Source organism: Stylophora pistillata, chromosome 8 (assembly GCF_964205215.1).
Source record: "Stylophora pistillata chromosome 8, jaStyPist1.2, whole genome shotgun sequence".
In the NCBI taxonomy this organism is placed as follows: domain Eukaryota; kingdom Metazoa; phylum Cnidaria; class Anthozoa; order Scleractinia; family Pocilloporidae; genus Stylophora; species Stylophora pistillata.
Window position 1 is genome coordinate 28,432,412 of NC_142526.1, and position 22,001 is coordinate 28,454,412.

At 36.9% G+C, this 22,001-nt stretch overlaps 4 protein-coding genes across 5 annotated transcripts; 1 reads left to right on the forward strand and 3 right to left on the reverse strand.

Annotated features, from left to right (window-relative positions):
* Positions 1-860: 860 nt before the first annotated feature.
* LOC111323978 (nuclear migration protein nudC) lies at positions 861-7,241 on the reverse strand. Its single transcript, XM_088730015.1, has 12 exons — positions 7,012-7,241; positions 6,403-6,525; positions 5,674-5,883; positions 5,361-5,465; positions 4,760-4,777; positions 4,154-4,222; positions 3,581-3,640; positions 3,412-3,477; positions 2,878-2,961; positions 2,335-2,403; positions 1,960-2,009; positions 861-1,431 (listed from the first exon to the last, which is right to left on the reverse strand). The coding sequence occupies exons 1-12, from the start codon at positions 7,087-7,089 to the stop codon at positions 1,380-1,382; spliced, it is 984 nt and encodes a 327-aa protein (XP_088586141.1). The 5' UTR covers positions 7,090-7,241; the 3' UTR covers positions 861-1,379.
* A 47-nt stretch (positions 7,242-7,288) lies between these two features.
* Positions 7,289-10,102, forward strand: LOC111323731 (U5 small nuclear ribonucleoprotein 40 kDa protein). Its single transcript, XM_022927164.2, has 2 exons — positions 7,289-7,522; positions 8,237-10,102. Exons 1-2 carry the CDS (start codon positions 7,330-7,332, stop codon positions 9,418-9,420), a joined length of 1,377 nt encoding a protein of 458 aa, XP_022782899.1. The 5' UTR covers positions 7,289-7,329; the 3' UTR covers positions 9,421-10,102.
* LOC111323747 (G protein-coupled receptor 157) lies at positions 9,452-13,091 on the reverse strand. Its single transcript, XM_022927180.2, has 3 exons — positions 12,073-13,091; positions 11,500-11,694; positions 9,452-10,577 (listed from the first exon to the last, which is right to left on the reverse strand). The coding sequence occupies exons 1-3, from the start codon at positions 12,691-12,693 to the stop codon at positions 10,341-10,343; spliced, it is 1,053 nt and encodes a 350-aa protein (XP_022782915.2). The 5' UTR covers positions 12,694-13,091; the 3' UTR covers positions 9,452-10,340.
* A 1,474-nt stretch (positions 13,092-14,565) lies between these two features.
* On the reverse strand, positions 14,566-19,506 carry LOC111322346 (G protein-coupled receptor 157). Of its 2 annotated transcripts, none has more exons than XM_022925440.2 (3): positions 18,731-19,506; positions 17,246-17,344; positions 14,566-16,007 (listed from the first exon to the last, which is right to left on the reverse strand). In XM_022925440.2, the coding sequence occupies exons 1-3, from the start codon at positions 19,355-19,357 to the stop codon at positions 15,765-15,767; spliced, it is 969 nt and encodes a 322-aa protein (XP_022781175.2). In that variant the 5' UTR covers positions 19,358-19,506; the 3' UTR covers positions 14,566-15,764. The 2 variants fall into 2 exon arrangements, with proteins under 2 accessions (XP_022781175.2, XP_022781167.2); XM_022925432.2 differs by having other exon boundaries at positions 17,141-17,344; positions 18,731-19,505.
* Positions 19,507-22,001: the final 2,495 nt, after the last annotated feature.

Consider the following 22,001-nt stretch of genomic DNA (forward strand, 5'->3'; position numbering starts at 1 on the left):
TTCAGAAGTGATGCTGGTGGCCCAAGCCGTGAGTTCTTTTTTCTTGCTTTGACTTCCTGCACCCAGGAAATCCAAAGTGGTGGTAGTATGTTATTTACAGGCACAGCGAATCACCTTGTGCCTGTTCACGACTGGGATCTGCTTGAGGATGGAAATTTTATTCTGGTTGGAAAGATCATTGGTCATTCTATGATACATGGTGAGACTGGCTTTGTTGGTATGTCTCGAGGAATTGTTAAATATATTGAGACAGAAAGTGTGGATGTAGCAGCTGCTAGTATCACAATTGAAGATGTTCCTGATTCTGATGTTCAAGCTCAAGTTGGCAAAATAATAGATACACCCGATGACGGACTCTCCAAACTATGGATGAATGACAGTCTATTGATAGACACATGTCTTTCAGAACATTTCTTTGTCGCAAACTTTCCCGCATGGTGTACGATCGAAAACAGATTGAATTGGTGCGCGCGTTGATTTATGGGATAAGGCATTAAAATTTCTTTCCCCAGGTCCCCGCAATGACGTCACAGATCACCTGGTTCAGCTTCCTTTTTCTCTTCAACAAGTCCTCTTTCCCTTCATAAGATGCATCAACTTCATCGATCGCTCGCTCGGTAATACACCCCAAGTAGGTTACTTCTAACCTAAAACAACGGCTAATCGGCGAGAAACGTGAAAGTTAGCTTAATTTTTTTACAGTAAATCAAACTTGAGGCTCACTGGTAACCTTCCCAATTCAAGTAAATTGTTACATCTCGAGATAAATTATTCTATTAGTCTCATCCATTTATTTTAATTATTATTGGATGGTCTGGTTTCCATATGGGTTCTTGGTTTTTTTATGAATTTTAGGTATCGATAGGTAATTATTTAATCATCACGAAATAACAAAAATACAATGGGAGTGATATCCAACAAATTATACAAATAACCATGCAGAAAACTACAAACTGAATGAAAGGTAATTGTTTAATTGATAGATGGGTATCTATACTTCTATGCAATCAATCTGATAGCTCTACATACCATCTCAAGTTATTTTTGTTTGCAGTGTCAAAACCTATGGTGTTCTACATTCTACAGGTAAAGAAAGAGGAAAACCAATCTCTGATTTCCTTCACAGCCTTTTTATTGGGGGAAGTCTTTCATGATATCCCAAACAATGGCTGCAAAGTACAATAATTAATGACAAGGTTTTGTTCAAAGGGGAAAAAAAAAACATTGTTGCAAAACACAAGGTAATAGACAGCACACAAAAATGTCCTTTGTGGAAACCAAGCAATAATTAGCCAATATTGGATCTTGCTCATCTCACATTAAATTTCAAGCAATAAACTAGTAGCTTGATTGATTTAAGTCATTAACTTGGATAAAATTCATGAGAACTTGGCTTTTGAGAAGTCCATCTCTGGGTGTTGTTCCATGAACCTGGTGAAAAGGATCAAATATAAAATGACAATTACAATTTTATTTGCAATTCATAAAGAGAAAGGTGGTTCACATCACTAAAAATAGTAAGTTTACAATACTTGAATAACAACACTTAAATAAGGCAAGGAGCCCAATTCACCCTTTAACTCCCCAGATCTGATTGTGAATTCTCCCCTCTTGCTGCTACACATTTCCTTATTAATAAGTTATGAGAATTTGGTGTTAGATCAAGATAATAACTTCTACCTGATAAGTTTGAGTATTATCATTACCTGTTTGAAGGGTGATGTAAGGATATTATAGAGAAAACTTACAAGTTAATCACTTCTGGGAATTAAAGGGATAAAACCACAGGACTTATACGAGGGAGTCCCCCTTACTAAAGAAAAAGACAGGTCTCTAACATTCTAAGTGATGCAATTCATGTAAGTAAGTCAGACATTGGGTATTTCAATTCCATTTTTTAAGGAAGCCTCAAATCAGCCTTAAATGTGCGAGTCTGCTTCAATAACATGAAAAACTTACTTTTTCAGGATATCTTGCTTTTTCTGTTCTTCTGAAGTAGGTAATCCCATCTAACAAAAGAACAAATGTCCAAGGTTATCAAAAGTTCAAATTTTACAACTGAAGTTGACTTCTCAGAAGCCTGATATCCAGTCATGATCAACTATCTAGAGTGTGTTTTTCTGTAGTGCACTTGTAATTATTTGAGTTTTGACTCAGTTTAAGTGGAGAAATCGCTTATATTTTCTTCAAATCCATTCATCTACAAATGACGGCCAAATGTTTAAAAGGTTGATTTTTTATTTGACAAGCGAATCTGTTACTTAAGTGAGACCACTATACCATCTTTTTCATCATACTGTTTGGCATAAATCTGATGACCTAATTAACACTTACAGCTTTTTGTCTTTGATCAAACATCATTTTTTCCACCATTCCTCGTGTTTCATCATCTAAATCCCCTAGCTGCAGAAAAAAAACAGCCATAAATGGTCTTTACTGATGTTTTAATCAACTACGAAATAAAACTTTTAGCACTTTTGATTTCATTCTAGCATGCAAAACAGGAGCAAGGGCAACCCTTAAAATTATAACAAAAAATTATCTCTGCTGATTAACTTTTTTTTTGAAATACAGTAGCATTTTTCAAAATATTTCTGCTGGTTAACATTTACAGAGTTTGAACAACAGAGGTAAGTTCAAAAGTAATGATGGTGCTGTGTTGGTGTGGGAGAGGGGGTTGGGGTATGACAAAAATTAATTATTTTGCTTTCATATTCATCGTATCTGAGTTGATAATGTACATTAAACACTTTAAACTTCAGCGCAGAAATTTTTTACTGTTTTCAGAGCTTAACAGCTGTAATGTTTCTGCTAGAGGCATAAAACAAATATTGTTTAAAAGTAGTGATTTTATAGTTTTCTCCATAGCATTCTAACCTTTGAATTTTCTGGTTGAACTTTTTTGGTGTTAATCTCTGGATCTGTTGTCAACAGCTGTGACCACCATTCCATTTTATTAACCTGACAAAACACACATGTGGTGATTAGTAATTGACAATAGATGGGTTTTACATTGAAAAAACATCAAAAAGTCCATGCAAACAACCATTATAGTGACTAACACAGCTCAAAACTCAACTTTATTCAGTCACCATTTGGTGACCTAGAATCTTGAAATGGTTGCCAGAAAAAAACTAACTTCTAGCTGCCTACAAAACTGGTAGTAAAATGGCAACTATCAATTATAATAATGCAACAACCACTAACAGTATTTTCCTGCCAAAATGACAATCTTGCTAACTTCTATCTTACAGAAAAGAACATTTTGCACAACATTTTGTAATCTTTAAAAGAGGGTCAAGATCTTTACAGCTAGCCAAATAACTTCTAATTGCACGCCTCAAAATACTTGACAGCTTAAGTCTTTTATGGGGAAAAGAAATTAACCCAGTTAAACTGGTTTTCACTTACTTTTTCTAGAGTGATGACAACATTTTTCTGATCCTGCAGCACCCACGAACACTCTTCAATCTTCACCTAATAAATTTAAATGGTCATCGCTGTTTAGCAAAATCCTTTGTTTATTTTGTTATTTTTAAAAATTTCCTTGCCCATGAAGGATAAATTAAATTTTAGTTACCTTCTTTGGCAGGTCCCCATCAATGATTGGAGGATGTCCTTTTAGGCCAACCTTTAAATGCTATGTACAGAGAAAGAAAGAAAAAATAATAAAACCCAATTTTATACCTAATAGTTTACAGCAAGACAAAACAGGGAAATTCAGGAATATAACGAGGTAATTTGACTAAAACTTTACAATGACAAGCAGAAATATTTTAGCACTATCTACAAGTTGTTCACCAGAATTTCCTCAAAAGAAAATTTGGGCATAACATTTGAAGTGGCAAGAAGCACTAAATGTCTGTCATCAGAATAACAAAAGTTTCACCAGAGGAAACATTTGATATATTTTTATGGCTTCACTATTACCCTCAATTCAAAATGCTACTTTCTTTTTTTTACAGCATTTTTATAACTGATTAATACAAAATGCCACAGTTAGAAAAGAGGGAAATCAAATTGAACCACAATACTTTGGACAGCAGGCAGGGTTTTGTGTTATCATCGTTTTGTTGCAGTATGGTTCTACACAAAAAAAAAAAAAAAAAAATGGATGTTTTGATCATGTAATAATTACCATAAAAACACTTACAGACTGTTGTATATCCACAATTACATCTCTTCCTTTCACTTTAAAACTGACATTTAAAGGAATCCAGGCCTGAAATTCAAAAGAACACCTTTAGAAATTTATAATAATTGTGGTTATATGTCAGAGAACAGTGACAAAAAGTTATATTCCAGCATTGTCAGATCTTATCAGCTAATTTGATCACAACTTCTTCATGTAAATAAGAGGAAGCTCAATGATATAAGTATAAATACATCATCCAATGCTGATTTGGGACTGAACAATGTAAATTCATCACAGTGGACTGTTATACAAAATTCTATTGACACACAACCTTCCAACCAGTTTGTACATTAAGGTGACTTATATTTTAGTGCGGGTGACTGGCTGGTGACTAGCTTGTATACAGCAGCTACCCTTCCTTCTGAAAAAAGAGATTCAGGAAAGGTGGCTGTGCACAATACAATGGCAACTTGAACCGGAAAAAATTCATCAATGCAGCAATCAGGAGATTGGTTCACTTATTGTGAAACTTTTAAAAGTTATATGTAAACTCTTAATTAAATACCAGAAAAAAGACAAGTTGCAATTTTTATTCTTCTCACTAGTGTATTTAAATTAACTCACCTCTACTTCTTGCAATGTCTGAAATAATTATAAAGAAATGAAGTTCACATAAGTTACAAGTCAGTTGGAAAAAGAAAAAAATGTCAAGTCTTGCACACATGACTAGAGGCTAACACCACAAGAGCTTGAACCAGTTTCTTACACAGTAAAGTATAACTGCTCTCCCAGATGGAAAAGTGGTCACTTTCCTTGTGTTTCCTTGATAATCAACTGGTTATAAGTCATTTGATTGTGAAATGAAAACTTACTCAAAAACCTATCCCTCTTGGACAGAAATACTGCACTGACGATTATCAAAAACTTAAATTTTTCTTCTGTTCTAACTTTTCTGAGCTCTCCAAATAACACATGACTTGTATGTATGCTCTTATGTTATAACATTTCAGGAAGCAATGAGTAATGACCTTCACTTGTAATACCAATGATTTACTAATAATTTGATTATTATTTTGTACTCTTTACAGTAAGAAACCATAGTAATGCTGAACAGGATTTAATGCAGCAGTAGATTTTTATTTGGATGATATAGCCATACAAGTTTTAGCAGTTGCTTGACAAGTTTACTGGTCAGTGAGATGAAGAATAAGGCTTGGTTACTCACTTGTGTCCATCTATAGTTTTCAAGGTCAGCTCCATTGCCGGAGTTAGGTTTAAGTTTTCCTTTCGCATCTTCATCTTCATCCTCAGAGCCATCAGCTTTGGCAGTCTAGCAGGGTAAAGAATAAGTAAGAATGTTAAAAGTTTTTATTAAACAAAACATTAAGACAACACTAAATCTAAAAACTAGTCACACATCACAAGCATGAGATACTTTTTTCTGTATTCATTAATTGTAATTTTGAAAATGTTCTGACGACTACAGAAAACACTTGAGATGTTTTCATCACTTTTAAATGACAAGAATCAAGGCTCACCTCTCCATTTTCACTCTTTTCATCTTTTTTTGTGTTTTTTTCCTCAGCCTCTTTTTGTTCTTTTTCTTTCCTTTCCTGTTCTTCTCTCTTTATTCTCTCTGCTTCTTCCTCTGTCACTTCTTGTATCTTTGCCTCTGTTTTTTGTTGTGCTTCCTTTTGGGCTTTTGCTGCTTTCAAAGATTCAGCCTCCTTTTTCTCTTTTTCCTTTTTCTGATAAACACCAAAAAAAGAGAAGTACTTTTATCTGTGTACCTGCGACAAAGTCTTGATACAGTCAGTAATAAAAACAGCTCCTCCTTAGTAAGATAAGGAAATGATAAGTAATCTTCCAGAAAAACAAGGAAGCTGTCCTTACAATTCCCACATTACTACACAGAATTTGAAATCTTGAAGCATTATGGAGCTCAAATCAACTACAGCTGGATTGAAATTGAAATTGAAATCTGAGGAATCAAACTAAATAGATCGAAGTTATTTCAAATCTACAGCATGTATGCACTCCACATTGTATGAGCTCTCAACACTTCATGACAAAATGTATCTGATCCAGTGCTGTGAGGTGTTGCACTTTGACACATGCCAAAAAGTTAATTTCATAAATCAAGGTGTGCATGGTATACATGATCTACCAAGTACAGAACATTTGAAGCCCAGCAGAGCCCCAGTGAATGAGTAAATAAATAAATAAATGATAAGAATCAAATAAAGTAACATATAATTCAAACAAACCTCTTCAACTTTCTTCTGATGCTCCTTGAACTTGCTCAATACCATTTTTTCAGCATTTGCTTTCCCAGCCCCAATGAAAAAGTCTGTTTTTCTTTCCAGAAATCCAAAAAATACATCTAGCAACTGCAAAGGAACATTTTGCGATCGCATTAAACAAAAACAAGGTTATGAAAATAGATTAACATAAAATGCGGCAAGAGTACCATATAACCCCAACATTAATTATGCATTCAGACTAGTAGACTTTGTTTATAAAGTTTTGTCGTGAAAGACAAAGAAGTGGAATGCAGAATTAATGTATGGGGTTATATGGTACTCTTTCCCAAAATGCTAGAGTTACAAACGAAGAAAATCAAATTTTCACCCACAGTCAAAATAGCTGAACCACAATATATTTCGCTACAACTTGAAAAGTTTGATACACGAACAGCAAGGGTGTACGACACTCCATGCACTTCACAAATGATATAGTTTTCGCGGGAAATGATAGCATCAACCACTTCCACGAAAAAAATTACTATGTTTTATCATATTTGTTCCCTTTGAAGGCATATCTATAAATCTATTCAAGAGAAAATAATTCCGGATAAATGTAATTCCATCGCGTACCTCAGCAATCCCTCCTTCGCACTGCTGTGCGATCGCGAGCAACATTCCATCAAAACGCTCTGAATGTGAATCTGCCATGTTCTTGACCAGCCAGGAAAGTCTCTATCAATACAAAGAGATTCGAATTTCCTACTATATCCTGTTTAAGTTTTGTGAAAAGAGAATAATTTTGTCCCAAAATCCAATCTGTCCAACGTGCTCTCGATTATCCCTTCATGTTTGAAGACACATTCTGCTACTCATATGAGAAACCTCTGGAAAATCGTCGGCTCGTCTCACTTGCAAAGTACTTTGGGAAGATTGGGAAGGGATTAGGCAATGGCGGACGTAGAGAGAAATATATTTTCTTTTGACGAACTTGTCAATATTTTCGGTTATCTTTCCCCTGGAGAGCTTTCTAAATGCTCTCAAGTCTGTAGAGACTGGTATGAAGCCTCCCAAGTTGGTTCTCTATGGAAGAGACATTGTTTGCAGAGGTGGAACTTCTGTCACTTGGGGAAACTGAAACCTGGTTCGTGCGCTGTTGATGCGTTTCTTCAAACATCGTGAAAAGGAGCTGGCAGGATAAGCTTCTTTTACCTGTATTTGTTCTCTATCCCCTCCCCTACTCCAGTTATATACAGAATAGAGCTTTTTGTGCTTGTTTATTCCCTCGATCGTGCCATGTTCCAACCTTGAGAAAGTCTGAAAAGAGGGGAGAACCTATTTATTAGAGGAAATAAGTTTTCCACAGTAACAAGAGAAGTTATTTGAGTCTCAGTATTGATGCTGTTAAATTTTCAACTGTTTTTTTAGGTGATTGTAAATACAGTCGCAACAAATTAAAAGGGTGGAAATACCTACCTATTTCGATATGAATACTGCAAGATCGTTTTATCTCTCATCCACTCAAGTTTAGCCCCCTGTCCTCCCTCAAAACAAAATGGTGCATTTTAATTGGAAGAGGCATGATACATTTAATGTAGGAAAAAATTGCAGGAATTGCATTTCTTATCATTTTAACAATTTCACAGGACATAAGAGCTTCTTTTGTTGCTTTTTGTGGTTCTCTATCAATTCATCAGTGACTAGGATTCACCTAGTGGTGCATTGATACAGCATCTACTTGCTATTGTTCAGATTAAGCAAGTGTGGTTGTCTAACAGACCATGAATGTTCCATTTTATTACTGTCACTTTGAACATCAAGACAAAAAATAAATAGAGGGATTTCTTTCTCTTTCAAGGAGAGAGGACATGGCAGAAGTACTATATTGCTCGAAATAAGATTGAAACTGGTGCATCCACAGGGAGACCAAGCCAAGACTATGCATGCAAAACCTTACGTGGACATAAGAGCCAGATCACAGATGTGGTTTTTATCACAAATAATGATATCTATAATGAGGAAATCATTGAAAAGAATGTCAATCCCATTGTTGCAAGTTGCAGTCAAGACAAGTCTGTCTGTGTGTGGAATGTGCGAGAAGGAGGAAGTCTATGGAAGAAGCAGTCTCATGAATCGTCAGTTGCCTGTCTAACAGTAGTTGCCAATAATACTCTGATGGCAAGTGGGGATGTTGAAGGGAGCATCAAGTTGTGGGACATAAATACAGAGCAAGCCACTGCATTGCAAGGAAGCCATTCTGCTGTTGTAACTTCAATGGTGTGTGGAAAAGATGTAATAGGACAAGGGAAAGGTGGAGACCAACTTCTTTTTGTTGGATTCAGAGATGGATCTGTTAAGATATGGGATCCACGACAGACGTCAAGTCCTCAATACCAGCTAACATGTTCATTTGGGTTAAATTGCGTGAAACTCCAATCTGACCATCTTATGGCCGTAGCATCTAAGTTTGAAAGCACTGTCAAGATATTTGATATACGACACCTTGCACCAGACTGCTGGAAGAGCCCTGAGCTGCAGACGCTTCAACATCCATGTGATTCAGCAGTGATTTGCCTTAGTTGGGTTCATGGAAAACAGAACCAAATTATTGCAGGGTTCAAAAATGGTGATGTGATCCTTTGGAATACAGACACTGGGCAACAGATTCACTGTTTTAAGGGACACACAGGAGAGGTGTCATGTATCAATATGAGGGGATCAACTCTGGTAACTGCTGGCCATGATAAAACTGTGCGTTTATGGGATTTAATTTCACTTGAGTCTTTACAAACTCATACTGATCATGTGGGACCAATCACTGGGCTGCATGTTGATAGTTATCGCGTGATGTCTTCATCTAGGGATTACTCTATCAGAACATACTGTTGGTCAAAGAATTCAAGCACTCTTGACAGTAAATACACTTTCCTTGGTGGCTCATTGCAAAGAGCAGGGAATGGCTTTGAAAAAGTACTCTGTGACTACTCTACATGTGTTGGTATGGCAAATGATGTTTTAAAAGCATACTCTTTTCAGGTATAATTAGAAGGGTTTAAGTTAGAGACCACTAGCATTAGAGTGTGCCTAATTCTTTCTTTATTGTTCAAATTTATACAGATCTTGGATTTTCATTTTTATAACAGTATCTGATAATGTTGTGTAGCTTATTAAATTAATGTGCTTCCTTTGTTCACACACAGCTCAGAACTAACTTTTCACTTAAATGTCCTTTTGAACTAGTCATTGACTTTTCAAAGTTTACTTTTAAAAGTGATTTTCAACTTGTCAGCTTGATACAATATCATTCTCATCCATTGAGCAAAATATTTTTTCTTTCACTAGTGCCAAAATTGTATCAAAACACCCCTTGAGTACCAAAATGCCCTCACAGGTAATATCTGTGAAACTGATTTTTTTTTTATTTTTGCACTTTCTTATTCTTTCTTGAATTTTCAACTTTGACTTCTTCTTTGTACTGGGAGTTATGTCTGTTCAATTTCTAATCTCATCATGACAAATTTTGATTTTACTTGCTCTAGAAAATGAAATAAAGCCAAATTTTTTATTCCCCCTTAAGTAAATTTCTTCAATACAGGTCACAATGTGAATGACTAATGCTAGGAAATACTGAATCATAATTATAGCCTTATTACATAAACATACATTTTTATTTACATTTGAAAGTTAATTGAAATGGAACTTAATTAAATAATTTCTTGGTGAACATTGTGACCAACTGGTACCTGAAGCACATGGACCCATAATCAAAGTAATATCTTTTTAACTTGTAGTTAATACTAAAAACAACTAGTTCTGCGGGGTCCCAGGGAGAGATTAGGCTTAGTCTTCATTTATGGTTTGTTCAAACCTTTAGGTTATCTTCTCATTTTGGCCTCCTGGTAAATTTTTCCCTTTATGATGTGACGGCCAAAATGTAATGTAAAGACAATCACATCATGAATTTAAGGACCTTGTCTGATGTCTGGCTTAGCAAGCAGGTAAGACGTCTCATCTGTTTCTTGGATACTACTTGATAATTTACTTGAAATTTGGAGTTCCACCATCGATGAACTGGTGAATGATCTCCTGCAGCTCAATGAAAATTTCTGAATGCTCTGACTAAGATGACTTTGGAATTTTTCAGTGAAGAAGCAAAACAATAAGAAGTTTGCAAAGCCCTGGCTACTGTCACCAATTCCCTAAAGAACAAAGAAAAGAAAGAAATCTAATTTATGATAAAAAATAATGCCTGCCATTCCTTCTAGAGAGGTCACGGTTTTGTAACGTGCAAATCGCGTCCCCACTTCCTTCTTTAGCAGAGTTTATTTTTAAAAGAACCTGTAAAAAGGCTAGAGGCTCGCTAGGAGAAGAGGAGTAGATATTTTCTAGAGTGTTGCGTCGCTCCTAGCGATAGCCGCCCAATGAATTGTAGCCAGATTATCACGAATCAGACAGGCTCCCCTCCAGGTCTCCCTCCTCTACATCTACATGAGACAAACTTGAATCTCCACACAAACCGTGATCGAAAATAAACGGAGTTCTAGCGCGTTCCTGTTTATACTTTAGAGCTTATCTCTCACCTGATGCATAACCAATAAATTCTAGTTAATAATATTGCATTGCAGCTAATGAATTGTACTGTGTTGTGTTTTTTTTTTTTTTTTTTTAATACAAAATCGAAATTGGCGTTCAGTGTCGCAGGTTGGTGTCGCATGCGTAAGTTTGCGTGACAGTGTAATAGCGAAACATTTTGCTGTTCACATTGTCGCATCCAGCCATTCATTGTTTTGATTTACAACGAAAAGATTATCGTGGGCCAGTTGTAAGTTATTGAACTGCAGATTATGAATTTATGGATGGATTGATGTCCAGTAAAAAATATGAAACCGATAGGTAGAGGGGTTTTTCATCGATGTTTCGCGAATTGAAAAAATGGGGTCAAACTCACAGGACTTCTCGGAAATGCCAGTAATCCACATGGGAATCCAATTCTCTTGAATGTCTTGTGATTTTGATCGTCAGAGACATGTTAGCAAAAATTGATAAACAGAAAATTGTAAGATTGGCTACTACGCCAGTCGAGAAAGAAGTTACACTAGCTGCATATCACAACAAACTAACCTGTAGATAAAGAAATACTATTCCGTAAGTTGTATTCAAACTGTGAACACCAGCAAACGTGTAAAGAATAAAGCGAAGTGTTCCCCAAATGCGAACCAAAATGAATGTGACTGGAACTAGCATCAATCTTTTTTCGGCTTTGATGGCAGCTTCCTTTGATTCAGGAGAGGCAAACTGTTTTTTGTTATCATATATCTGGGAAAAAAATTTCATAAATTCAATGTTCACGGGATAAACACTCTTAATAGCAGCATTCTGTCATCGCAGGTAGTGCTATTTATGGAGAGCACATAACTAGAAGTATGAATACTATGAAATCATGCCCACATATGCAATGTCCATATAGGCAATCTCTATGACACGCTAGAAATTAGAGGGAAATAACAAAAAAAAAAAAATAGTAATAATTTTCAAAGTGCAGTGAACAACACAGCTAGTTCTGTCAAAAACCTAAAAAAAAAAAAAAAAAAAAAAAAAGAATGAAACTATCGCGTGGGAGGGGAGGGTACACCCCAATCTAAAGAAGGACAATACTTTCCCAATCCTTGAAATACAAAAGGAACCTTCACTTACCTCCTTGCGAATTCGACACTTTAACATCAGGTAAAATATTGAGCAAAGAAAATAAGCAGATATTTCCCAGGCTTTTCCTGTAAAAAACATCCATATTTTTTTCTCCTCTTGCTTCAAACGCCCGTCAATCCAGCACCAGCCAGCACTGTCGACATTTTCTTTGCCTAACTTTCCCAATCCAAGCGCAACACTTACAATAACCAAAGGGACCCCCCATCCGATAACGTGGAAAAACTTCACCATTACATCAGCTTTGTTACCCTGTTTGCTCGCCACAGCAGTGTACATATACAGGCCAAGAAAAACCGTCCAAAAAAACGACCAAAGCGATGCACATGTTGAAATAAAACTCTGAGCCTTACACGCATTGCTATTCTCGTCGACCAACCATACTCCGAGTAAGTTTCCTCCGGCGATGAAGAAATCGGCGATAGAAATGTACACCAATATTCGCCTGGATTTCGATCTAAAGTCCTTCCATGCGACAAATGTTGCAATGATTAAAAAAGTTCCTAACAAAGAGAAGCTTGCAGAGATTGTCGTCAAAGCTTTGTTAACCTCCCCGGCGGCCACCGTGTCGTAGATCGTAGTTGCGACGGTGGCCTTTGTTTCAAAGAACATTTTGAAAGTTTCCTAATTTCAACCCTTTATATAGGCGTGGGTGTTACGTTATGAAATGAAAATCATTTAGTGTAAAATGCGAACTTCTAGAACTGGCTCCCTATCTTGTCACATGTTCTAAGCACATCACAGCTTTTATTACGTGGTTATGTAGACCACAGTTCAGCCGTCATCGGTCGCGCGAGGAGGTCATACGGCGTGGGGCTCTCTAACCCTAAGGAAATGCCCGTTTTCTCTTGTAACGATTTTCTTCTCGGAACATTCATTCGCTAGTATAAGATTCACAAGATATAGACTAAAGCTAAGTAACTCTGTGATAATACTGTCGAGGTAAAGAGACTGTTCTTGGTCTTGGCGCATTGTTCATCATGATAAACATGCGCTGCACGTGAGCTAAACCTGTTCGTACTTGACGTTGAAAGGCCACAGATGAAGAGTTCTTTCCTATTATTAGCAACGAACCCTTACTGAAATCACAAAAACAGTCACGAGCTTTTCACGTTATCAACGTTTCCCTGAATTCTTTTGTTAATCTGCACTTGGCAGCTCATCGGCATTCGAAAATTAAGTGTTTGTTTTAAGTATAGCCTTGAACGTGAACTTCTTAAAGATTTTCTCCTTTCAATTAGCGTTCCATTATAGTCATTACTTAGTAGTTATAATAGTTATTCCATTTTAATGGTGATTAATTGTAGTTAATAAAAGCTATTTGTTTTAATTGTAGTAGTAGTTATTGTCTGAAAAGTCAATAAAGGATGTATGTTCGCATTTGTTCCGGATTTGTCACGGGTTGCTTTCGCCGCTAACTTACTGAATAATTTTACTGATCTGAAAAAGTGGCGATCAGAGAGATCGGTAGGCTTCTGTATCTCTATGCATTTTCAAAAGAATTCACCTTTCGATTCGAAAATTTCTTTTCTTTTTTTATCATGGTTTTGAGTAATTCATAAATGATGGGTCAGTAAAGTGAATGTACCCGTTCTCATTTGCCAAGACACGTGAGTCAACGTTGAGTAATAGTCATCTAGCAGGCGTACTCACTTGTCTTTTCAAAGCGAGCGCCTTTGCTTCGCGTTCGCTCGTCGCGACAGTGTCATAAAGCAGAGTTATGTTGGTTAACCAAATAAAATTCAGGGAGTGTCGAGAGGAAGTCACCTGAACCGAAATCAAATACTACAAAGTGGTTTTGTCGCACATCGCGGCTTTCCCTATTCAGTATGTAGCGTGACTTGATTTCCTTGAGTTTGCTTTTCAAAGAATCAACATTGCGTTACAAACAACGAAGACTGCGTTTCATTGAATTAAGTATATGTGTTTCAAAGAATCACGTTTGCGTTTCAATGAAATTAAGTTTGTGTTTCAAGGAATCAAGACAAGATACTGGTATCTTCATCAACCTTCAGGTGATGCATGAGGTTATTTTTATGATTACTTTCCTTCTTTGGGCAAAAAATGAAAGGTTCTTTTTGGAATAAAAATATCTAAATGATGGTTTGGATCAATCTGTAGATACCCAACAGCAAGTTTCACCTTCAGTCCAAAAATCATCCTTTGACTTATTAGTGGGTTAAAGTTGGTTAAAGTTTGGTTGACCCCTTAACTCTTATGACTGAACAAGGCAGAATTTCTCCTTACAATATCCATACAATATCAAGTAGACAGGTGATGAGAATAAATAAAAAATATACTAAATTCTTAGAACTCTTCATAAGAATTATTTGGCAGACAGTAAGGAAAATAACTTATGAGATCTCGGGAGTGAAGGGGTTAATACTGTCTGTCATGTGATCATCATCATGTCCTTAAAAGACGATACAAAAATCAATCCATCGGTCATCAGTCACTTAATTTATACATTAACCAGTCAAAACGTTTAATATAAAGACAAATTGTAGTTTTTTTATTCCCGTTTCTTACTTTGTATTTTGAGTTAGACACCTTTGGATAGTGAATGAACTTTGCTAGATTAATTAATTTTTTCTCTGAAATTTAATATACATGTATAGCATTTACTAATTCATGCCTTGTTGTAATATCTGACTTACTTTGCCTTAAGTATATACCTTGTTTTTCATCTAATAATAACATAGCCTCAACATGTAACTGAACAGGTTTCAACCGCCGCCAGGTTAGCCCAATGGATAGTGCGCTAGACTGTTGTGCGGGAGGTCGAGGGTTCGAGCCCCGGCCGGACCAACACTCAAGGTCTTAAAATAATTGAGAAGAATTTGCTACCTTTCTATAACATCAAGAAATGATTAGATATTCTAGTCTTCTTGGATAGGGATGAATAAATGGAGGTCCCGTCTCCTGCAGGGTTGGGGTAGGAGACGTTAATTTCCTACAGACGAGATAAACTTGAACTTTATTTAGATTAATGTGTGATGGACGTCCTCCCCTGGGGTGGGATGGTGGGTTTGTTGTGAAGGCCGTAAGTTAGATAACTCATTGGGTTAATTACGTCACCTTTGTTAAATAAAGAATATTGTATTGTATTGTTTAAGGCAATACTTTCTATAAAATAAAGTCTGTTTGTGAGCCAAGTGTCCCATCAGACCTGCTCTTAACTGCAATTTCCACAGCATGATGTGACTAGGGGTATTTCTACTCCCTCTTGGATGGGATGCTAGTCCATTGTGGGGTCACCCCTAGCATTAAATTTGTGGGTACCCGTTTAAACACCTGGGTGAAATGAGGCACTGTGAGAGTAGTGTTTTGCCTAAGAACTCAACACAAAAATGTCTCCGGCCAGGGCTTGAACTCCAACCACTCAAACTGAAGCTGAGTGCTCTAATCATAAGGCCACAGCACCTCCAACAATACTTATGGTGCTCTTGGAATAATTCCCGTGACCCTCAGAAGCCTGGCCAACACAGTTCTAAAAATATTTCATAAATTTAAGGTAAAGTTGACCCATGGACAAAAGTTAATGTCCTGTAGGACTCGTGCCCTGCTAAAAAAAGTCCTAATTATGATGAAGTCCATAATGGTTTAACAGAGAATGTCCTATGATTGTTCTTCATTGGCTGAGGAAAGCTCAGCAGTTCCTTGGGGTCCTTTGCAGATGGAATTTATGGTCCTTGCTCTACAGATGTGCTGGTGCTTGCTAGAAGATTTGAGCTTTCAGTGATCAATGTTCTGTGGTCATTTTGAAACTCCCCAGATCTGTCCATCCTTGGGGGTGGATCACCTGATGGCGATTTGCAACACTGAAGACATTCCTTAGCAGCAAGTTTCAGACGACCTCTGAATTTTTCAGTGAAAAGACAAAATAGCAAGAAGTTTGCCAAGCCTTGGCTGCTGTCACCAATTCCCTGAGAATTTTAAAAACAAAACAATTTCAATTTAACAATTTTGTTATGAACAATAATAACTGTGACCCATAAGCATTTGTAAGTGATGTATGTATCTATGTATCTATAGCAATTACAAAGAAGCTACTACTACATGACAAAGACAAAAAAGGGAAATAATAACAAAAAAGAGACTAGAATATCCCAAAAAAAAAAAGAATAATCTGATGGTTGAAGATGGATAAAATTAATGAAGATCTTGAATAATTATTTTCAAGATGCAGATTTTTTTGTGACAACATGAAAATCAGTAAAAAAGTTGAAAAGTTTTCCCCTAAAAAAAATTCATAAGTGAACCTAAAGCAAATTTAAGAAAAACCACCCAAACAGTAAATGCAGTATATGACAAACTTGATGTAGTAATAATATAATAATCATAATATATTATAATCTGTAAAATAAAGAACTTTCCAGTGACGTCACTACTATTATGAATTATAATGTAACCAAAGTAAAGCGCGCGCTCTGATTGGTCAATTTAGCGTCCCCCCTTTGCCCATGGGTGTACGCTGCTGACGTGAGCAAATGCAAAGACTATTTTTCTGCGCGCGATTGTTTTTTCTGGTCACGTAAGATTTCTTAAATAAAAAGGAACTCTTTAGCCACAATGTATCAATGTTATGTTACAAAACAAATGGTAAACACCACAGCGTACACTATTGAGTTATTGTGGTGTTTACCATTTGTTAATCAGGATTATGGTAGGACATTTCAGTAGTATTCTTGCTTAAGCAATGAGGTCATTCAGTCTTGCATTACCGACCCCAGCAGACTGTAGTATGGTCTGCTGGGTTGGTTGGTTTATAAAGGCACAGCTGAGATTGTTGCACTTTTATCTTCTGGTAATATTCGCCCATAGAGTACACCACAGCACAGTTCTAAAAAAGTTCTCATTCGACAATTGTTTCTTGATCATTGGAACATTGCTTGAAAAAGATTTGCAATTGAATAAACATAACAACATCTTGAGAAAATCAACAGAACTATCACCTGACTCCCATCTTTAAAACCCCTTAACTAAAATCTGGCATGTTTTGTGAAGCAACTGGTTAACCAGCTGCTTTATTTTGACTGTAGTATACTCAAAAACAAACCTGAAGATAAAGAAGAGCTTTTTCCCAATCTGACTTCAAAGCTGCAGCAGTGATGTGGTTGTCTGACAAAAAAATGATGAAGCGAATTGTACCCCAAATACGCACCAGAATAAAAATGATGGGTACCATTGTCAGCCTTCTCTCTGCTTTAATAGCTGATTCTTTGATCTGAAGAGATGTGAACCGCTTTTTTCGATGATAGACCTACATGTAAAGAATTTAAAGAGTTCCGTGCAGATTAACAACTCTAGAGGAATATGGAATGTGGTCTAACAAGGGAGAGAATATGCTTCGTGTGGATTGAAAATGGAGTTCTAGTGCTTAAGTGTCATTTTGTAAATCAGTTTTAAATAATCAAATTCTTATTCAACCATTCATGTAAGTTAATTTCAAATCATTTTTAAATAATTGAACAGTCTAATGAAATTAACCATATCAATGGTTGCATATTCTTTGATATACACAGTTCTGTATTGTTTTGATTTGAATCATTATTACTATTATTATACTAATCAAAGCTATAAAAAAATTCTGAAATGTGATTGGTTATCACCAGCCCAATTTAGGCATTAATTAAACAATAGAGTGTTTGTGTCAAGGAACTATTGGCTGATAGTTGCCCCGCGGAAATTTGATGTTCTCAAAGCAAATATTTGCCCAAGAAGCAAAGCTTCGAGGGCAAATATGCCTGATTGTTACGAGACATAAACACTCTATTGTTTTTATTGTTCACCACTAAATTTTCTTCCGCGCCTACAGCTTGTCATAAATGTCAATAATTCGCAACCGTACATTGGCTAAATAATACCTTATACCTGTCAGAATTGAAAAGTCACTGTTTTTCCGATATGCTTAACTTCACGGCTGTCAAACTAGTCAAAACTTTTCACGGATGAGTACTACCAATCCAGGTATTTTCCGCAGACGGGCACAATCCATCCGGGTATTTTCTGCGGGCGGGCACTATGGGCTGATAGTGTCTCTCCACGGATGAACACTATCGCATCACGTGATCGATTTAAACCAATAAGAACCGGAGAAAATTTAGTAGTGAACTATAATAGGACATAGTGTACCTCATGCTTTCAATCGGGCAGTGTGATAGGACAGTTGACACAGCATGCCTGTGTAAGTGGTCAGTATGTGTCATGTGTGTGTGCTGTTTCGTTCATTTCATCAAGTTAACTTTTCTTTTTTTATGAAAATGTATATCTGATCTTTAGTTTCTTTCTCAAATGTCATTATAGTTATAATTAATTGGTAACAGGACTTTGTGTCATCCAATTCTATCTGTAACCATACTTGTGATTAACAAATGGCTTTCCCATTTTGCATTTGTGCAATTTTGTTGATCACTAGTATGATTACATGTGAAATTGGGCTCTACTCAGTCCTCTTACCATTATTCATTATTTCATTTACAATTTGCACATTTCCAAAGTAATGACAACATTTCTGGTCTAATAGGAAGAAAACAGAATCAGTTTGAATCAGAAATTCGGATTCTTTGAAGTAGGAAGGAAAGAAAATCCTTAGTGACAAAGCATAGCTAAGTCTCGTCTGAAAGGTACAAGTAGCTCACAACATTACCTCCTTACGAATATGATACTTTAAACCCCAAAAAAATGTAGAAATGAGAACATATGCAGCCATTTCCCACGCTTTGCCTGTGAGTAACATCCATATTTGCTTCTCCCTGGTCGTCAAATTGCCACTGATCCAACACCAGCCCGCACTGTAGAAATCATAATCGTTCCCTAACTTATTCTCTCCAAAGGCAATACCTGTTATTATTAACGGAATACCCCAACCAAAAATGTGGAAATATCTAAGCATCTTGTCAGCTTTTTCAGCCTGCCTTCTTGCCACAGCAGTGTACATAAATATGGATAGAAAAGTCGTCCAAAAAAATGACCAGAGAGAAGCACAAGTTGTGACAAAACTCTGAGCTTTGCATGGTATGGTAGTGTGATCATTTCGAGCCAGCCATACTCCCCACAAATTACCTCCAGCAATAAAGAAATCGCCAATGGAAATAAACACGAGTATCTTTCTGGAAGTCGATCTCAAGTCTTTCCATGCGATGAATGTGATTATGATCAGAGAAGTTCCCAAAATTGAAAGACTCGCTGACACAGTTGTAACAACTCTGTTGACAACGGAGTTCGCTTCAGATTCAAAAGACGAGTTAGAGAAGGTTGGAGAGTTTAGCGACATACTTGCATTAGAACCTCCTACAAGGGGCTCCTATGGTGCCTAGCTTCGTTGCCGATCAGCAAATGGAGATTATTTGAAGAATGCACCGAAAGATAGAAAGCTGCAACTGGCACCATGAGAGATTCAGCACGTCTCAATAGTTCAATACGTCACGTGATACATCCTCCGTTTCAAGGTTGTGGCGTGACCAAGATGTGACGGAAGTGACTAACGCTCCCTGGAAGTTTTGCTTGGAGATAGCGTTGGAGGGGTGCTTGAGGGCTGTGTTTGACCTCTTGAGTCTAAAAAGGTTTCGTCTTCCTTTAAGCCATGCTTTCTGTTTCGGTTTAAGACTTCTTTAGTGCCCTCAAGGATGCACAGTTTACGGGAGAGTTTATTTGGCCTTCTAGCCCGTTCTGGACCCTCCTTGAAAAACAACTCAGTAAAGAGGTCGAATTGTTTTTTCTTTGTCTCACGTTTCACACGAAATCGCATGAACTTCACATTTCTCTTAAAGTTTTCTTTTCCTGAAAAACTGTTCAGTTCGTGCTTTTCAATCTACTTGGTTATCATTACGTCATAGGACAGACGTGTATCCAGTTGGTTTACGGTTAGATCGCTCCCAGTTAGATCGCTCCATTCGAAAGTTAGATCGCCCCACTCGAAAGTTAGATCGCCCCATCAAATAAGTTACTTCGCTCCCAACATAAGTTACCTCGCTCCGTGTGGCAAATTAAAGTAGAGAGTCGATAAAAGACAGATGGACAATGAATGGATAAGTAAGAGTATAGTTACACGAAGAAAGAGTCGCTAGTCGCCATTTTTGACCGAAGTCGAACCCAGTCTCGCTTGGGTCTGAGTTTAAAAACGTTTAAAAGTGTCGGTTCTTTGAAAGCAATCATAGCCATTGTTGGTCATTTGGTGGTATTTCTGTTGTCTGCTGCTGTGTTTAAACAGGACCATTCACACCTTTTGCGCATGGCAATAATTAGCTGTTATTGTTCAGAAAAAGTCACAAGTTTTAACAATACACATGCTTATGTGAGACTTTTCAAAAACCGTGATTACTAAAACAGCAGTATTCATAGTGCAGTGTGATTTTGTGTTAAGTGAATAGATGACCGTTAGGACACAGAATAAAGAAAACCTAGCTCACAAGACACATCTTCTATAAACTTTAAAGATCAGTAGTAAGTAACACTGAAGTTTACCACATGGAGCGAAGTAACTTGTGTTGGGAGCGAAGTAACTTATTTGATGGAGCGATCTAACTTTTAAGTGGGGCGATCTAACTTTCGGATGGAGCGATCTAACTGGGAGCGATCTAACCATGGTGCGATCTAACCGGATACCATCCAGTTGATTATTCTTAGCCAACATTTGGACCTGCAGTTGACAAGGATTAAAGTTTCTCGAGACTTCAATTTGCAGATTGGCGAGTTTTTATGTTTTCCTTAAACAAATTATTTTAATTGCGGTTCAAGACGACAGATATTTCCGCGAGGATCAATTTTTGCTTTTTATTTCCTGCTGAAGCAGCTAACATCGAGTGGAAGGAAAACCACGAATTTCAGAATTCAATAACCCTTTGATTTATGTAGAGGGAAGGCACATGGTCGGTGATTTGTCAGAAAATTTCGTGGAAAACCGAATACGAATTGACACTTGACTCACATGCGGTGTTTTAAAATAACTGTTTTGAAGCGCCTACGTTGAGAGATTTTTCAAGATTGTTTGTGTGTTTGTTTGTTTTGTCTTCGAAAACTTATTTTTTTTCTCGTATAGATCAGATGACAAAGCTAGATAGACCAAAACTGATTGAAGAAGAGCTAACGTGCACGCCAAACTATTCTATGTTTCCTTCAGGAATTTGTTACGTCAGGTATAAACACAGGCGCGGCGGCCCAGCCCAAGCGTACTGTGCTGTCTGTGACTTCGGGGTGTAAAGTGCATTAACGGTAATAACTAACATATTAAGATCGAATTTCAAGCGTACGTGTGTGCCGTTAAAATAATAATAATAATAATAATAATAATAATAATAATTTAAAGTCGTAACATGAACAATGAACATCGCGTACTATTTAACTCTTTGCCTTCTAGAATTCTGTGGATTATTAGAAACTTAGGAAGTGATCGTCGCTGATTAACTCTTTCATACCCGAAATAAGTAATAGGTTTTTAAAGAATTTATAATGACTAGTTTAGATTTGGATTTTTTTTTTGTTCAGTATATAGATTTTGATTTCACTGTAGTTAACGGGCTACGCTCATGCACCCCGTCATACTATTCTTATTGTATATAACATACAAAAGTTTTAAAGTGCTGCATAATAATAACAAAAGTACGCCGCTCTACGCTGGGAGCTTAAACAGCAACTGACCCTGGACTCGAGATACGTCAAGTCAACTTAATTGTAGATGCCTTAGAGGGATACTCTAAGAATGTGTGAAGGAATGTTAGAGAATTGTTAGGTGCAAAGAGAGGGAGAGAAGTCCTTCGTCAGTTGCTGAAAGCTGTCCTCAGCGCCAGTCTGAACATCGCCAGAACCTCTAAGGTTCTTACTTAGCTTAAGGTGGCGAAATACGAGATACAAAAATCCTCAACTTGGCGCGCACTGATTGTTTCGTTGCGAGTTTTGGTCGATGTTTTCGTTTTTCACCT

What these genes read in the sequence shown, in the direction of transcription:
- LOC111323978 (XM_088730015.1), bottom strand. Translation starts at nt 7,089, where the DNA reads ATGGCAGATTCACATTCAGAGCGTTTTGATGGAATGTTGCTCGCGATC. An exon ending in ATGGGGACCTGCCAAAGAAG is followed by an intron (nt 3,478 to 3,580) that starts GTAACTAAAATT and finishes TAAATTTATTAG; the next exon opens with GTGAAGATTGAAGAGTGTTC. An exon ending in AAGCAAGATATCCTGAAAAA is followed by an intron (nt 1,432 to 1,959) that starts GTAAGTTTTTCA and finishes CCTTTTCACCAG; the next exon opens with GTTCATGGAACAACACCCAG.
- LOC111323731 (XM_022927164.2), top strand. Translation starts at nt 7,330, where the DNA reads ATGGCGGACGTAGAGAGAAATATATTTTCTTTTGACGAACTTGTCAAT. An exon ending in CTTGGGGAAACTGAAACCTG is followed by an intron (nt 7,523 to 8,236) that starts GTTCGTGCGCTG and finishes TTCTCTTTCAAG; the next exon opens with GAGAGAGGACATGGCAGAAG.
- LOC111323747 (XM_022927180.2), bottom strand. Translation starts at nt 12,693, where the DNA reads ATGTTCTTTGAAACAAAGGCCACCGTCGCAACTACGATCTACGACACG. An exon ending in AGTGTCGAATTCGCAAGGAG is followed by an intron (nt 11,695 to 12,072) that starts GTAAGTGAAGGT and finishes TTTTTTTCCCAG; the next exon opens with ATATATGATAACAAAAAACA. An exon ending in TAGTATTTCTTTATCTACAG is followed by an intron (nt 10,578 to 11,499) that starts GTTAGTTTGTTG and finishes TTTGTTCTTTAG; the next exon opens with GGAATTGGTGACAGTAGCCA.
- LOC111322346 (XM_022925432.2), bottom strand. Translation starts at nt 19,357, where the DNA reads ATGTCGCTAAACTCTCCAACCTTCTCTAACTCGTCTTTTGAATCTGAA. An exon ending in AGTATCATATTCGTAAGGAG is followed by an intron (nt 17,345 to 18,730) that starts GTAATGTTGTGA and finishes CTTTACATGTAG; the next exon opens with GTCTATCATCGAAAAAAGCG. An exon ending in AAGCTCTTCTTTATCTTCAG is followed by an intron (nt 16,008 to 17,140) that starts GTTTGTTTTTGA and finishes TAAAATTCTCAG; the next exon opens with GGAATTGGTGACAGCAGCCA.